At 40.6% G+C, this 17,605-nt stretch overlaps 1 protein-coding gene across 1 annotated transcript in view; it reads left to right on the top strand.

Annotated features, from left to right (window-relative positions):
• sec24d (SEC24 homolog D, COPII coat complex component) overlaps positions 1-17,605 on the top strand; it is a 113,587-nt gene that overhangs the window by 80,871 nt on the left and 15,111 nt on the right. Inside the window, exons 13-18 of the mRNA XM_042337359.1 lie at positions 371-562; positions 2,578-2,671; positions 6,656-6,772; positions 9,985-10,155; positions 11,453-11,549; positions 17,282-17,427. Coding sequence (XP_042193293.1) covers positions 371-562; positions 2,578-2,671; positions 6,656-6,772; positions 9,985-10,155; positions 11,453-11,549; positions 17,282-17,427 — 817 coding nt within the window. The remainder of the gene's footprint in view (positions 1-370; positions 563-2,577; positions 2,672-6,655; positions 6,773-9,984; positions 10,156-11,452; positions 11,550-17,281; positions 17,428-17,605) is intronic.

Raw genomic sequence — 17,605 nt, 5'->3', positions numbered from 1 at the left:
ATATGTGTGGAAATTAACCCCATGTCTTCAGATGATATCGCCAAGCAGAAGCATGTAGATATTAAATAGGAGAGGACCAACGATAGAGCCCTGAGGAATGCCACATGTGACGGTTCCAGAGATGCAGAAGAAGCCATTGGCAAATGCAAAGTGGAGAGGTTGGGATAGGTAAGAATGAAACCTGGAAAGGACAGAACCATGAAGGTAAAGCTGAGGGTATTTCCTGTACACCCATCCTCTGAAGCTCATTGAGATGTCTTCCTGATATGAAAGGTGCTATAGCAAAAGCAAGGATTATTATTATATTGGTTTGTGGAATATTTGTTTAGCTGTTTCCAATCTCCACCTTCACTTTGAAATTTTTTAACAGGGAAGACCAAGCAGAGACGTCCGCCATTCGAGTTGCCTTTGTTACCTACAACAAGGTGCTCCATTTCTACAATTTGAAGAGCAGCCTCGCACAGCCACAGATGCTGGTGGTGTCTGACGTGGGAGAGATGTTCGTCCCTCTTCTGGATGGCTTCTTTGTCAATGTTCACGAATCACGATCCGTTATTAACAAGTATGAAACAAAAATTGGGGGTCAATTCTCTCAGCTTACCATTTTCAGATATTTTGTTTATTTAAATTGACTGATGTGATATATTGCTATATTGTTTGGAAATTGCCAATTGCCAGTCAGTGCTTTGAATGGCAAACTATGCAGTTTTAGCTGGTTAAACTCCAGCAGTACCCCAACACACACCCTGGGTTCCTCAAGTCTGTGCCTAATACTCTCTGGAATTAGGTTAACAGGATACATTCCTCCAGGGAAAGAGTCCGCATTCCATTCTGGTACATGTGAATTTCCATGTATAGGTGGGATGCCCAGAAAAAAACACAATGTTTATTTATGTGCCTTGCAATCTCAGGCCTCAGTGACTCCTCCAAACCAAGTTCCTTCCACAATCTCAGCGGCACTTACAATTTAAAACAAAAATATATATTTTTTAAAAAGAAGAAAACAAGGATCTTAAAAAGTCATTTTAATTCTATGCAACATTGGATTGTTGAAAGGGAGCACTGATTGTGAAAGTTCCTGCCAAAGATAGATAGTTTTAGAAAGGAGTAATTGATGGCTATGAGTATGTACCAGGGCTTTGTGGCCTATAGCCCAACTCTTTCCAGACTCCTGACTCCTCCCCTCAGCATTCCAACACAGTTGTATAAAGCCAAAGCATTTTGAGACACAAGGAAACTGATTTTTCCAAGTGCTGCTGCCCAGACCTGAGGCCAGTTGGATATGTTGCAAATAATCTGAACAATATACAGAATTATCCCTATTTCAGCAGAAGGGCTGAAATATAAACATTCTTTGCTATCCTAGTGAACCGTTTTCATTTGCTTAGCCCAGGAAACTGAGGGTAACTGTAGTGGCTCGTAAAGTTATCTCAGCAGAGACCAGCTACCTGAGCGTAGACTGGTAACTGAACTTGGAAACTCCCACACAGGTCTGCCTGGCTCAATTTTACACCAGGCAGTGCCATTAAGGGGCTGTCATTAGATTATTGATCATGTCTGCCACTTCAAATATATTAATTAATTTAAGAATCATTTTTAGCAAATAAGAATAAAAAGAAAAGATATTAAGCAAGTTAACCAGAATACAAATTAAAGACTTTAAGCAACTTAAAGTGATCTAGCTGGCTCAATGGTAGCACTCTCACCTCTGAGTCAGAAGGTTGTGGGTTCAAGCCCTACATCGGGACATGGAATTACATAGTCTAAGATGACACTCCAATGCAGTGCTGGGGTGTGTTTCATTGTCGGAGGTTCTGTCCTTCAGAAGAGACGTTAAACCGAGGTCCCATCTGCCTGTTCAGGTAGACGATAAAGATCCTATGATACTATTTGAAAGAGTAGTGACTTTCTCCTGGTGTGCTGGCCAACAATCCCCCAAATAAAATTGGTCACTCACTCCATGACTGTTTGTGGGACACTGCTCTGCATAAACTGGCTGCCACATTTCTTCCACAAAATACAGTCACTGCACTTTACAGTATAACTTGTGAAGATATACCACAAAATATACAGTCAATTCACTTTACAGTATATTCTGTGAAGCGCTTTGAGACGTCGAGAAGAAGTGATAAGGCACTATATCAAATGCAAGGATCATTATTATTATTATACTTCGAGACATTTCAACAATGCATTGGCGCTATATCAAAATACAACAATTAGACATGCAGGGTTAACAGGAGCTGAGTAAGATGATCTCCTGCTCCAGTGACTGGTTTGCCCTTCCAGGTCCTGCCGATGAGCCAGGCTGACTGTACGTTCTTTGTATTTTTTCTGAAGAAAAGCAGTATGTAGCACAGCACAAAGTTTCTCTGGGGAGCTAGTCTGGCAAACGGCAAGAGTACTGAGCTTTCACAGTAACATGTTCTTATCTGTTCCACAAACCGTTTCTCCTCTCTCCCCTCCTCCACCCCACCAACTCGAGATAGCTCTTTAAATCATATCATGGGCTTGAAATTCCTCCCCAGGGGGACTCTGTGAACATTAACTTTGAATGGGTTTATTTTATTTTTACAGTCTGTTGGAGCAGATCCCCGAGATGTTTGGAGACACTAATGAGAGTGAAACCGTCTTTGCTCCAGTTGTACAAGCTGGCCTGGAAGCTATGAAGGTATAATTTGTTTTCATTATGAATTGAGTGTCTTCAATATGAATGAATGGAACTGAACAGAAAACCTAAGATTAGCTCAAGGGATCCACTGGGAAAATCTCTGATAATTGTACTAACGGTTTTAAACATGGAGTTATTCACCTAGGGAGGGAAGTGGTAATTTAATAGTAATAATTAATCCGGAGGAGATTATCCCACTTTATTAAAATAAAAAAGTCATTGTCACTATGATGATTAAATGGTAAGCTACAATACAATGTTCAGTGTAAATAAATTCAGTAATGTCAGATTTTCGAAATTCAGTAATATCAGGCTTCCCATATATCTTTCCTAAACTTTCAAATCTTCACCTTGCTTGTCCTGAATGTGTTGGCTCCTGTTGGAGTTGGTTTTACATTATTTTCCCCTTTTCCACAACCACCCCCTCCAAGCAACCCATTTTCATGTCCAAGTCTAGGCAATGAGTAAAATCATACTGCTTGTTTGGGGAATCACAACTAAACATCATTCTGTCCCCACCTCACATTCATACATATGCATTTTTCAGCAGGGGTCACAACCTACTGGGTGAGGAACTAGGACTAGGGTTGATTTTTCTTGAGTCCAATGAAACATTCTCCCTGCTCATCTGGCTGAGATCAACAAACAGAACAGACCAGGAATCAAAGATGAAATTCTCCTGGTCTGAAGAGTAAAGTTTGACTTTCAGAAGAACATCTCCTGAACCACTGAGGCGACCTTGTTTCTCTTTCGTAAAATAAGGATTGGGAGCACCGCTGTTACCCATTTTCCTTTTCCCTGTGGCTCCTAATATCCATTTAGACTCACCTACCCCAAAATTGGCCTTTAGCTAGTAAACTGCCACAGGGAGATTTATCTCTGGAGCCACTGGGTCCCAAGTTAAACTGGAAACTGCACAAAAACACAAACCAAAAGAAAAAAAAAATCCAGAATCTGGAAATCTAAAACAAAAAATTGAAAAGCTGGAATTCCACAGCTAGTCAATTACCATCTGGAAAGAGAAAGAGGCTGAGGATTCCGGCACTGATCCTCATCAAGACTACATCTGTAGGTTGGTAGAGCCCTCATAAAAGACAATGTGAAGAAATTAAAACCACACAAGAAATGTGTTCTCCTTTTCCTCCTCTATCCTACAGATACCCATAAGTCAATGTGTTGTAAACTTAATCTCTCCAGAGCATCCTTTCCATCCATTCCTCAAGATAAATAAATTTAATGTAAGGGGAAGAAAATTGCATAAATGAGGGTTTACAAATAAAGTACAAGATTTCATTTATAGAACGCCTTTCACGTCGGGAGGACGTCCCAAGGCGCTGGACAGTTGGGTCGGGACCCGAGCAGGGGGGAAATGGGTCCCGACCCAACTGGACCCAACCCAACTATTATTACCTACTGGAAGTAGGTAATAATATGGATCACAAGAGAACTATTATTGTTTTAAAGATATCTACTTGCATCCCTAAACCTCACGATTCACTGATTGTTTTCTTATGGGCATGCTTCCATTCAGTGAATGCTGTTCTCTCTGATGTTTTATTATTATCCAATTACCTGTTGTGGATTAAATGTGAGCCATATTTGGCAACGAAATGTCAGAATCGAGCCAACCCTCTGTGAACGGTCTCAGTAGTCCGGTTCTTGAGCCAGGCATGTCCGCAGTATTCCAGGGCATTGCTGAAGACAGCACAACCAGCCTGGCTCATCAGCAGGACCTGGAAGGGCAAACCAGGCACTGGACGCAGGGAGTCATCCCATTCAGCTCCTGTTAATCCTGCAAGCCAAAGCTCTAACGGGTATGGTGATGCTAGCTGAACAAGCAGAGAGAAAGCTTGCAGGATAGCAATATAAATGGCAAGCTATATGGTTTTAGCTGGTTAAGATGCCAGCAGTACCCCAACCCACACTCTGGGGTACCCAAGCCTTGGCTCTTGCCAACCTGTGCCTAATACTTTCCAAATTAGGTAAGCAGGAGCATCCCTCCAAGGAGAGAATGCACATTCCATTCCAACAATCTATCTCTGGGATTTCCAAGTATAGGTCAGATGCATGTAATTCTCAATTTAATTTGGATACTCTTAAGCATGGTGATGGGTCTGACCAAATAGAAGGGTTAAATGCTGATACAAAGACCAATGCACACAGACACACATGAAAATCATTAATCTTATAATAATAGGCTCCATTGCTGCTGAGGTGTGTTTTCTTCTTGGGCCTGTTACCAGTTTCATTTCGTGCCAGAATTCATCATTGTAGGGGCCGGAGGTTTCTGCAGCTGTAAACCCTCCAAAAATGGTTGTGATTATTGCTAAGAATAACTCTTTGCATTTCGATCATCTAGCAAAATCACAGTTTGGTAGCAGAGAATACATCGCTCATTACAAAAGAAATTGAGTGACCTAATTCATCTGCATAGGGTTGTAAATGCAGATCTCCGCACTAAACACTACATCATCTGATTGCAGTGTTTCTTTTGACCCAATGGATACAGTGAACTTACACAGCTCTCTTGTATGATTGTCCACATTGAACAGAAATAAGTATCCTTGACTCACTTTTTCCAAAGCAGGGTTTTGTTATCAGCATTAGTTTCAGAGAGAAAGTTTTGAACCAAGGCGTTTAATCCTGTAGTTGTCCACTTTCTTCAAACTATTTATTGCTGTCTTAGAGTTAGCACAGTCTACATTAAAGGCACTTATCCTTTCAATAAGTAGGTGTATTGAATGCCAGGTTTTACATAGAAACATTGGAATGTACATCCTGGAAAACGCCATTCGGTCCATCTGGTTGATTCTAAAGTTTAAGAAACATCCTACACTATTCCATTGCTCATATCCATGAATAGATTTCTATGCCAAATAGCTAATTCCCTGTAGAATTTGCTGAAGCAATCTGCTTCCAACATCTCCTTGAATGGTTTATTCCAGATATTCACCACTCTCTGTGTAAAGTAGTTGAATTTAAACTGTCTAATCACCTTCCCACTTGTGAGCTTAAATCTGGGTTCCCAAAAGATGACTCTCATGTTTGTCAGTGAACCTGGATCATTTTGTAAATGGTTGCTGCCAAGATAGTTTTTTTTNGAAGAATGAAATGCAAACTGGCTAGAAATTTTAACCAGACCAGAATTAGCTAATTTTACGAAGTTACAAATGCAGTGATAGCATTGGGAATTAATGTTTTGCTCTTTCAATCAAACAAGTTTGAACTGAATGCATATTGTTGTGTTGTGGTAGGTTCATATTCCAGTGTCGTATCTATGAAATCTTTAGTACAGTTTTATGTCCATAATTCCCCCCAACCCCTACTCACAAACAGCATCAGCCTTCTGAGTAGAAGTTTCTAGTTTCAAATCTTGGTAGCTCTACTCAGGACTTGTCCCTTTCAAGACTAATGAATTTCGAACCATATTGAAACTAAATGATCTTTTTAGGTAGAAAGGAGGGCAGGAAGAACCTGATCTCTCTGAGACTGAACTGGTGTATAGATTTGTTCAACCCTGCAAAGCCAGAGTTCAAACATGTAGCGTGGTTCTAGTTGGAATTGTATCATGATGCAGGATTTTGAATTGTTTGCAACCACATGCGGCAAATATATTGTGACTGCTTACTAATTGCAGAGAATAGGATCTGATCACTTGCCAAGAACAGGAAATGTACTGTCTACTGGAGATTGTTCCTCTTGTGTATAACTAGGCAGACGGTGATCGACTCTTACAACAAAAAAATTATAGTCAAGAGTTAACAATGTTATTTCTAACCTTTTTTCCATCCACACATCCCTTGACACAGCCCATTGATAAATTAAACCCTGGGTATTTGTACATCTTTAAAATATTGCTTTGTTTCCAATGACTAATGGAAAGTGTTGAGAATATAAAGAGCTGTTAGACATTCTGCTATTAACACCTTGATAAGAATATTTCCGCAGCAAGTTTATTGAATCCTTTTTTTTAATTCTCGGCAGGCTGCGGAATGTTCTGGAAAACTATTTATATTCCACTCCTCCCTTCCAACAGCTGAAGCACCAGGTAAACTCAAAAACAGAGACGACAGGAAGCTGGTGAATACAGACAAAGAGAAGGTACAACACTTCGGAAATCTATCTTCAATAAAGTGCATTTCACCACATTCTTTTTTATGTAGTCATTTATGGGAATATTGCAGAAGTTGCTTTGCTTTTTCAGCAAAACATACTGTATTTGGTGTGAATGGAAACGTGTGGTATTTTAACCCCTTTTATTTGTAAATTGCCTGCAAGATTGCGAATAACATTCCAGAGGTAAAAGACAAAATCTAGGAGCTCTTTAAGTAGAAGTAAGCTGTGGTGAGGCTTATATGGGGAAAACCATTATTTTATATACTGTATTAAATCAACGCTCACCCCACAAATTCTAAGTGAAAGAGTAGATTTTGTTGTAAAATGATCGTGACTATAAACTAAGCAGTTAGACATGTCCTTCGATACACCACATTGATCTGTGTTGCATCCATTTGATATCCTTTAATATTTTTTGTATTAAGTGGAGTTTGAGTTGAAATCTTGTGCAAACAACACTCAGTATTAACTTAGTTATCCTGTATCATCAAGTTTATTAACTAAATATGCAGAATATTCCACCTCACTTTCTGCTTTAGAAACACTTCTAAAAACTTAACTCTTCGACTGCACCTTTGGTCACTTCCCTCGTTCAATACCCCCACTCCATCGGTGAAGTTCTTTGTAACTTTTGCATATGAAAAGCGTGAGTTATGATTGAAGCACTCTGGGACCTACTCTGTTGGGGGGGTGGGGTTGTTGTTGTTATAATGTTGGCTGGCAATAGTGCAGTGATTTTGATTTCATTACAACCCAATGATAATGGAGAGGGAGAGGAAGAGCGTGTGAATGGACATGTGGGTGAGATTTTATGAGAGTTGAGCAGGAGATCCAGCCAGGGCTGCTTTGGTCATCTTGTAAATCAGTGTGACAGATGAAGTGTTTCATCAGTTTCGAGGATGTGTGCTGCATCATGATGAAACATTAAGGGGAAAGCAATAAGGTTTTCTTTAATACAGCAATAAAATAAAAATGCAACTGGCACACGCCAACCACAGCTTTGTCACTTTGAGGCAGCTGCTGTTACCAAACAGCAGTTTCAAAACTAAAATGTAGCCAAGCACCTAGTAAAATTACATTGGGAAGGAAGATAAAGCAATCCTGTACTAATGTGAAATGTCTTCTCACTGGACAATGTCATGTTTAGCTCTGTTGAATCTGTATTCAGTACATCAATTCATGAATCATCCAGTGAAATAAAGGCGAGTGTCTCTTGGGGTTTCAAATATTTTTTTTCCCCAAAACACTTCAATTCTTTTGCAACCGAATGTTCTCCTTAACTTATCGAGCCAAAATTTCACCGTTCATTAACCCCAGACTTTTCTCTTTAAAGTGTTTTAAAATTTAATGCTGAAAACAAAGCTTGAATTTGCTTGCCCAGTGTTTTATGCCCCTTATTCAGGAAAAGGTGAAAGCAGAGAGTTGCTGCATCGACACTCACAATCTGCTGAGTGAGACCTGGGTCTTGGTGTGAACAATTACTTTGATTCCAGTTTCAGACACCCATTCAGACAGGGCACTGTAATGATAAAAGAGTTTGTTATATTCATGGTATTGTTGTTTCTTTGTTTGTATTACTCTTTCTTTCTCGCTCCTTTCTTTCTCGCCATTCCCTCTTCGAACCCCTCCAATCTGGCTTTCGTGCTGCCCAAAGCACAGAAACAGCCCTGGTCAAAGTCACTAATGACATTCTGAACATCTGTGATCAGGGCTCCCTCTGCCTCCTTGTCCTCCTCGACCTCTCTGCCGCCTTTGACACTGTCGACCACTCCATCCTCATACACTGCTTCTCCTCCTTACTTAATCTTCGCGGACCTGCCCTTGCATGGTTCGATTCCTATCTCTCTCACCGTCACCACGTCATTGCCTCTAACGGTTTCTCCTCCAGCCTCCGCACTGTCACGTCGGTGTCCCCCAGTGCTCTGTCCTTGGCCCTCTCCTCTTTAATATCTACATGCTCCCCCTTGGTGACATCATCCACAGACATGGGGTCAACTTCCATATGTATGCGGATGATACCCAACTCTATCTTTCTGTCTCCACCCTCAACTCCAGGACCACTGCTGTCCTGACAGAATGTCTGTCGGACATCAAGTCCTGGATGAGGGCAAATTTCTTATAGTTGAATGTGAACAAGACTGAGGCCATCCTGATTGGCTCATGCCAGCACCTCTGCACCTCAGGCTCTGGCAGCATCAACCTCCATGGTTGCACACTACAACTCACCAAGCCAGTCAGGAACCTCAGTGTCTTGTTCGACCCTTAACGTTTTTTTCTTCCCCACATCCAAGCCATGACCCGCTCTGCCTTCCCTCACCTCTGTAACATCGACCGACTCCGACACTACCTCACACTTCAGGCCGCTGAAACTCTTATTCATGCCTTCATCACCTCCAGGCTCAACTATGCAAGCGCCCTGCTTGTCGGCCTTCCCAACTCCTCCCTACACTGGCAGCAGATAATCCAGAACCCTTCCTTGAACATCTTCAAGGTTGAGACTGATAGATTTTTAAAAAACTGAGGGATTAGGAGATATGGGGATAGGGCAGGTAATTAGAGTTAGGTTTGAAGATCAGCCATGATCTTATCGAATGGTGGGGCAGGCTCGAGGGCCGAATGGCCTACTCCTCTCCTAATTCTTATGTTTTTATGTTTTAACTCTGCAGCCCGTGTCCTCTCCTGCACCAAACTCCGTGACCCCATCTCCCCCATTCTCGCCCGACTCCATTGGATTCCTATCCTTCAGAGGATCCAGTTCAAGATCCTGGACCTCACCTACAAAGCCCTCCATGGCCTTGACCCACCCTACCTCTGCGACCTCCTAACGCCCTACCAACCCGCCCGCTCCCTCCGCTCAGCAGGCTCTGGTCTGCTCCATGTCCCCCGACCCACCCGTCCCACCATTGGCAGGAGAGTATTCAGCCACTCTGCCCCCAACCTCTGGAATTCCATCCCCAATCACTCCGCCTCACCCCCTCCTTAGCCTCCTTTAAGTCCCGCCTCAAGACCCTTCTCTTCAACCACCCTCCTTCCCCTCCCCACCCTTCTCGCCCCCCCCCACCCATTGACCCCAGCTCGGGTCTGAAATGTTGTACACTGTCCAGCGCCTTGGGACGTCCTCCTGACGTGAAATGTATACAAATGTAATCGTGTTGTTGTTTATTATTATTAATTTGATTATTCTTAATACCTTGCAGACCCTTTTTCAACCTCAGTCTAATTGCTATGAGACCCTGGCAAAGGACTGTGTGGCCAATAGCTGTTGCGTTGACCTCTTTCTATTTCCAAACCAATATGTGGATGTGGCGACCATGGGCATCGTGCCATCGTACACTGGTGGCACGCTGTACAAGTACAATAATTTTCAGGTAAAATTCAGTTTAATTTCTCGCTTAAAGAGCCTGTAAATTGTTTTCCTGTTGTGATTTTCTATTTGCAGAGCCTATTCACCAACTCTGCTCCATGCTTTGGCCCTTGAGATATGGGGTAAATTGGATGGGGTATCAATGTGGACTTGTAGACCACTGACAAATGTCGAGTCTGTAAGACACACGTCTAAAGCAAGCCACTTAACTTTTTTTTCACATTTTTCTTTTATGTATATATGTATATGCGAGTTTGCAAGCATATGTTCATATTGTGGAGAAAAATATATATTTGTGTACTAATGAATAATTTTGCACAATATTTAATAATATAGTTTTTCATCAGTGGAAAGTAGACCATTTAGTTGTCTTTCAAGAATTACACAATATCGTCTCTCGCATCTCTAATCTGTCTCTCTCTATCTACTACTTTTTGTTGCATTTACAATCATGTGTTCAGTTTTCTCCATCTGAGGCACTGTGTTATCTGCCAGCTTATTCCATCAGTTAACAATTCCCAATGGGAAGAAATTGCTTCTTAGTTTACATCCAGCTCATTATTAAATTAATTTACAATCCTTTCCCACGATTCTCCTTTCTTAGTTTTGAAGAAAATAACTGCTCCATTTCCAAACACTTGCATCATGTCCATTCTTACTATTTTTTTTCTTCGGTGAGAACCAATTTGCCTTCTTTAGCTTCTCCCTTTTGGTCGAAGTGCTGATATCTATAAATATTTTAGTTTCTGTTTTCCGAATCCTTATCTGTTCAAAAGTTCCAAGCCCACAACTCAACAGGATACTCCACTTGTGTATTCTGGATAATGTGGCTGATTCAGTATACCTACCAGTGTCAACTGATGATGTTCCATTTATATAACTCACAACTGTGATGGCTTTGCTGGATTTATTTCAATGCACTGTATTGAAATACCTGTTATTCCCTGTTCTGAGGTTAAGTAGAGATGTGTCAGCTGTGCACCCAGCTACTGCCAAATTAATCAGTTCAGTTTCTGATAATAATAATAATTCTTGAATTTGATAAATAAATCAAGAAATGTGCTTTATTGGGACCGCTGTCATTACATTGAATTCAGAACACATAAAATAAACTGCTAACAATTAGAAAATAGGAATACACTAGTGTTACCTTCTATAAATTTGCCAAAACAGCCAAAACATTGTATCACACATTTCCTTTGCTGATATTTGTCTGCTGCTCTGAATAGCGGTGATAGTGCCATCAACTGGTAAATACTGTACTATACGGCTTGAGCTTTTTCACAATGCTTACTTCGCAGATACAGACGGATGCTGAACATTTCTTGAATGACCTGAGAAAGGATGTACAGAAACCAATTGGATTTGATGCTATCATGAGGGTTAGGACAAGCACAGGTAAGGATGCATTGTACACAACACATATTATTGAGAAAGAGTGTAGTTTGGGCAACAGAGTAAGGGATCACAAGATCGGTTTGGATGAAGAAATCCCTTCGACCTACACAATCTCATCATTCCAGAACATCTTATTGTGACCCCCATCATAGGATCAAGTTGCTTTTTAAAAGAGTCCAGTCTCCTGGCCTCCACTACCTTTCCTGCAACCTGTTCTAGTTTTGATTGCTCTCCAAGTAAACAAAAACTTCCTGTTTTTTGTCCTGAAATTGCCGTTTGCAACTCCAAACCTATGTCCCCTTGCTCAACTGTCTGTTGCATCTGGGTTTGTATTGATCTGGGTTTACTCTTACAATCCAATTTAAAATGTTAGACTTCAGACGCTAGAGACTGAAGATCCTTAGCTTGTTCATTGCTCAGTGTGTCGGTCTTACTCAGTTGGTAGCACTCTTGCCTCTGGGTTAGAAGGTTAATCCCCACAACAAGACTTTGACAATGCAGGTATCTCCTGAGAGAAACACAGTCACTTTATAGTCAGAATGGCTATTCAGATCTCAAATTCCAACCTTCAGAATTTAGCTTGTTACAGTGGCTGCATACGAATGCCACATTTCCTGCAGCTGAATATCGGCGGGACGGAAGCCATACTCTTTGACTCGCGTCAACATCTTCGCTCTTGGGGGTCTGAACACGCAGGAGAGAAGTGACATTTCCCAATACACCTCCAGCTTTGACATGATGGTTGGGGTGAACTCCGTGCTCCTAAAAATGGACAGAAAATATTTAAGCATTCCGAAGTTGGATGCTAGCTTAACTCAACAACAACAACTTGCATTTATATAGCGCCCTTCAACCTGGGTAGTGTCCCGGAGTGCTTGACAGAGGTGGAGTCTGACAACGAGCCAGGGGGAGAGGGAGGGGGGAGGTGACCATAAGCACAATCAAAAAGGAAGCTCTTTAGGCAGGATTTGAAGTTGGTGACGGAGGGGGCAAGGTGGAAGCATTGAGGGAGATAGTTCCAGAGTCTCGGGGCACAGTGGCTGAAGGTCTGTCCACTGATTGTGGAGCGGAGGGGAGGAGGTTAACAGGAAGCCGGAGCCATCCGAGTGGAGGTAGCAGGTGGTGGAGTGCAGGATAAGCAGATGGATAGGTAGGGAGGTGCAAGAGCATGAAGACAATTGAAAATGAGTGAGAGGATCTTAAAATCAAACCGTTCCTGAATTGAGAGCCAGTGGAGCCTGGCAAGGGCTGGTGTGATACGGTTATAGAGTTTTGTGCGGGTGAGTATCCGGGTGTTGGAGTTCTGAATTAATTGGATTTAATGTATGGTGGAGCCAGAGAGCCCAGCGAGGTGGGCATTGGAATAGGCCAGAAAGTGACGAATGTGTGCACAAGGGTTTTGACTGTATTAGCTGAGAGGTACGGATGGAGGAGGGCAATATGGCGGAGGTGGAATAAAGCGGTCCTGATCAGGGAATAGAAAGGAAAACTAGAGATCGAACCTGATGCCTACATTGCACATGGGTTTGGTAAGTCTGTGGGAGAGCCCTGGGAGGTTGAGCAGTTCAGACCTGCAGGAGAGAAGACATTCACAGGAACCAAAGTGTATGGCTTCCTCCTTGTTGACATTCAGCTGCAAGAAATTTGGCATTCATATGCAGCCACTGAGCTCCTAAAATTGTATGCTCCTCCCACACTCCCTCAGCCTATACTAAAGGTGGCATCCACACAATTTTCAGAAGCTCATATGGAGCAAACAATTTTGCCAAGGTTATGAGGGCTTTCAGAAACCAGTGATGTTCTGTAGTTTTACATCAAATCTATTGTGAAATGTCACAAATTGCTCTCCTTTTCTTAAAATCTTAGTTACATCTGTGCAGAAGCAAAGTTGTACTTGACCACACTAGCTAGTCTATTCCAGAAATTTGTTATATTTGTTTAATACATTTAGCATTTAATTCAAGTTAAATGTTTTAACTCAATTTGAACTTTGCAGCCCATCCCTGGGAAACTTAACTGAATTCTCAGAAATTAAGAAAGAGGAAAAAGGAAAGAGGGAAACCAAAAGCAAAACCACCACCTACAACAATTCCATCACTAACACTAATAATAAAAATAAATAATCCTTACATTTGATATAGCGCTTTTCACGTCTCAAAGCTCTTCACAGAATACACTGTAAAGTGAATTGACTGTATATTTGTGGGCAAAACTAATCTTATGAACTAGAAGTCACTTACAATTATAGTTGTTTACTCTCTGTGCCTATCCTCCTCCAGTTTCAAACGATCGGATAGTTGTTCATTCACAAAAGGAGCAAAACAAGATCATGAACATAAAGAAGGGTGGGAAAAAGATCGATTGGTGTGTTTATCTTAATGGATAAATGCAATTGAAAAAGTGGCATTGAAAATATCTTATAAATTTGTGATCAGTTTTAGCGTATAGAGTTTATTTATTATCTTAGAACTTGTAAGCAAAATAATATGTTTCAGTATTTTTTATATACAATATTGGATGATTATAATAATAATAAGCCTTGCAATTGATATAGCGCTTTATCATGTCTTCGAGACATCTCAAAGTTCTTCACAGAATACACCGTAAAGTGAATTGACTGTTTATTTGATGGGTGAAACATGGCAGCCAATTGCACACAGCAGTGTCCCATAGACAGTCATGGATTGACCAATTTATTATTTTTTTTAAGGAATTATTATGTTCAGAAATGATAACCTCATTCAGTGTCCAAATGATTTGGGCCGCTTATATTGTGTGTCTCTGGAAGATTACTGAACATAATAAAAATCACTTATATGTTACATGAATAGTTGCAAATCAGTTACACTTATTCGGTCCCCTCATACTTGCATATCAAAGATGTAAAAATGTCAAGCAATTATTTAATTCCTCAGAAACTCCCTAACTTTCTTAAAGGGACACAGCGAGAGGATGTGGGTGGCTGACTCATCAACAAAATACCTCATTGGCTACAGGGTGTCAGCCTGGCTCAGTTGGAAGCTTTGTCGTATCTAATCTTTGTCAAAAGATTGTGGCTTCAAGCCCCAAATTGCCACATTGAACACACAAAGGTGCCGTCCTGTTGATGGTGTATTAAACCTAAGTCCTGTCTCGCTGTTCGAGGGGGTGTTAAAGATCCATGGTACTATTCGAAAAGAGAAGGAAGTTTCTTCTCGTGTCCTAGCCAACACTCCCCAGATAGATTTGATTCTTCACTTCATGGCTGTTTGTAGGACAATGTTTGTAGCATATATTGGCTGTTTTGTTCGTCTACAAATACACAATCATTGCAATCTACAGGAAATCCTGTGAAATGTTTTGAGACAATTGATAAGTCACCACATCAAAAACAAGGATTAGTGTTATTATTACATCTAGACTAGATTACTCACCAATTGGCTTTCGCTATACTGTTCAACCTTCTTTTAAAGAAAACAGACATAAAGAATCGTGATCTGTTAAATCATTGTTAAACAACAAGTAGCATTTACTTTATTTCTCCAAGCACCCGTTTCTCTCTCCTTTAAATATTTAGCATGATGTGCTTTCCGTTTCTATCTGCCTGTTTATCTGCCTCACCACTGTGTATAAATCCCTTTTGATGAAAAACAGACCGTGACTGTGTTCATCTCCAGATATATTTTCAGTGCTTCACACAGCAAAAGCTTAAATACAGTGAAAACAAAGTGTAGAGGAATGCCTCAGAGTTGATGACATTGCATGGCTGTATAGTCTTCATATATTTAGTTCTATTTGTGTCAGCCTTGCTCAGTTGGTAGCAATCTCCCCCTTCATTCTGACGATTGTGAGTTTAAGCCCCACTTTAGGACTTGGAACTCATGTAATTTAACATGACAATCCAATGCAGTGCTAAAGGTGTTTGTAGCCTGTTCATGTGAAAGTTTCATTGCTTTGGCTTTGCTTGAAGTAATGGTCACATGCTGTCCCAAATAATAATTAAAAGCAAATTATTTTTGTAACTTTTTTTTCATCTCTTCATATTATGAAGTTATATATATTCATTTCATTCACCCACAAAATACAGTCAATTCACTTTACAGTATATGCTGTGAAGCACATTGAAATGTCTCGAAGAACTGATAAGGCACTACATCAAATGCAAGATGTATTATTATTAAATAACACAAATGATTTAAAATGTGCTCATAATAGTTCACAATAGTCCCAATTCTTTGCTGATATTAGTAACTCCCCTATTTCCTGATGGATTATGAAATCGTGATGTCAGTAAAAGCAGATAAATTGATGATAATAAAGGGGTAAAATTGATGGATGGCTATTTGTGGAGCACTGATGTGCACAAAATTGGCTGCTTTGTTTGCCTACAAAATAGAGTCTTTAGATCCTGTGAAGCACTCTGAAATGTCCTCCAAATGTGAAAGGTACTTTATCAAATGTAAGGATTATTATTATTATACTAAAATATTATAAAACTTGAGTTGTTAAAGCATTCCATAAATATGTTAAGGAATATATGTAAACTACCAGCAGATGGCAGCGCACCTCTCCAGATGATGATAATGATGATAAGAATAAAATTATTTGCATTTCATATAGATCATCAGATTGCCTCAAAGAGCTTCACAGCATTTACTGTAAAGTGTAGTGACTGTATATTTTGTAGGTGGAGTAAGTGGTTTGTTCCTCTCAAGGCCTTGACACAGCCACTTTGCTTGATCTGTGACAATTTTGTGAATGTCAAGTCTTACATTGGTCTCCTGTTCCCTTTCTTTTTGTTTAATTTTGCTTTTCTTAATGTTGATCTGCTGAGGAGAGCCAAAACCCGGAATCTCCTCAGCCAAAACATTAGAAGTTGGCCCAGAGGCATTGGGCCTAGTCCAACTGGTCATTTAAAGTTAGTTGGCTGAACAAAGCCTGGATTTCAATCCCCCTCAGCACATCAACATTGAGAAAATTATATTAAACAACAAAAAGGCCTGATGTAGGCCCAGCAATTTTCACTTTAATAGTCCTCATCCCAAAGTGAAACAAAATTGCGCACTTGGCTTCTGAGAGGAACGAACACTTGCCACCTCCTCCTGGTACTGATCAGATTTATTTTACTTATTTAAGGAATGTTCAAACTACCACAAATTTTTCCCCCTCGTTTGTAGCAATTTTTGTCAAATGGTTTCAGTATGACTTCTGACTTTAATCAGTCTTGTGGACTTTTAAGGACCAATGTTCTTTAGGCCCTGAAGATGTTGGATTTAACATTCAATATTTAGCACATGGAATGTACACAGTGGTGGATGCTCCTTGTTCATACACCCTGCTCCTATTTCGTTCCCTACTGTGGCAGCTGTGAATACCAGGACTGTGGCAGTGGACCTCTGGCTGACAGACCGTAGCCTTTGATACTGGCATTTAAGAAACCAAAAAACTGAAAAAGCCAAATACCCTGCTAGTCACCATATCTGAGAGCTAAATCTAATGCATGCACCTAGTTGTATGGACGAGAACATTGAGGTCGCTGTTGAAGGGGGAGACATGCGACACACACATCCAGGTTCATTTGATCCAGACACACTAAATCTTGAATGCATCATCAAATTTGCCACACTATAATGTTGAACTTGTGCTCTTTGTAGATCAAGAAAAGTGGTAAAAGTTATACGTGTCCATTGTATTTGAATGCTCTCTGTGTTTTGATTGTGTTAATATGCTTTTTTTATCACTTTATTTCCTAGGGTTCAGGGCAACTGATTTCTTGGGTTCCATGTACATGAACAATACAACAGATGTGGAGTTGGCAGCCATTGACTGTGACAAAGCAATCACGGTAGAGTTCAAACATGATGATAAACTGAATGAAGAGAATGGGGCCTTAATCCAGGTAAAGCACGAGTTACTTAAAACCTCCGCACTTCACAAAACAGCTTCCATTAACAACAAGAGAATATGTAACACTTTAAAAAGTCAAGGGATATGAACAGTATTTATCCAGATCCCACCAGGCTCTGATTTATCAAAGAAATGAGAATCAAGTAGTAATCTCTGTATTCACTGTCATG

The sequence above is a fragment of the Callorhinchus milii genome, unplaced genomic scaffold, assembly GCF_018977255.1.
Source record: "Callorhinchus milii isolate IMCB2004 unplaced genomic scaffold, IMCB_Cmil_1.0 Scaffold1, whole genome shotgun sequence".
Classification (NCBI taxonomy): Eukaryota; Metazoa; Chordata; class Chondrichthyes; order Chimaeriformes; family Callorhinchidae; genus Callorhinchus; species Callorhinchus milii.
The sequence above is the reverse complement of the archived record's forward strand: the minus strand, read 5'-3'. Positions and strand labels throughout refer to the sequence as shown.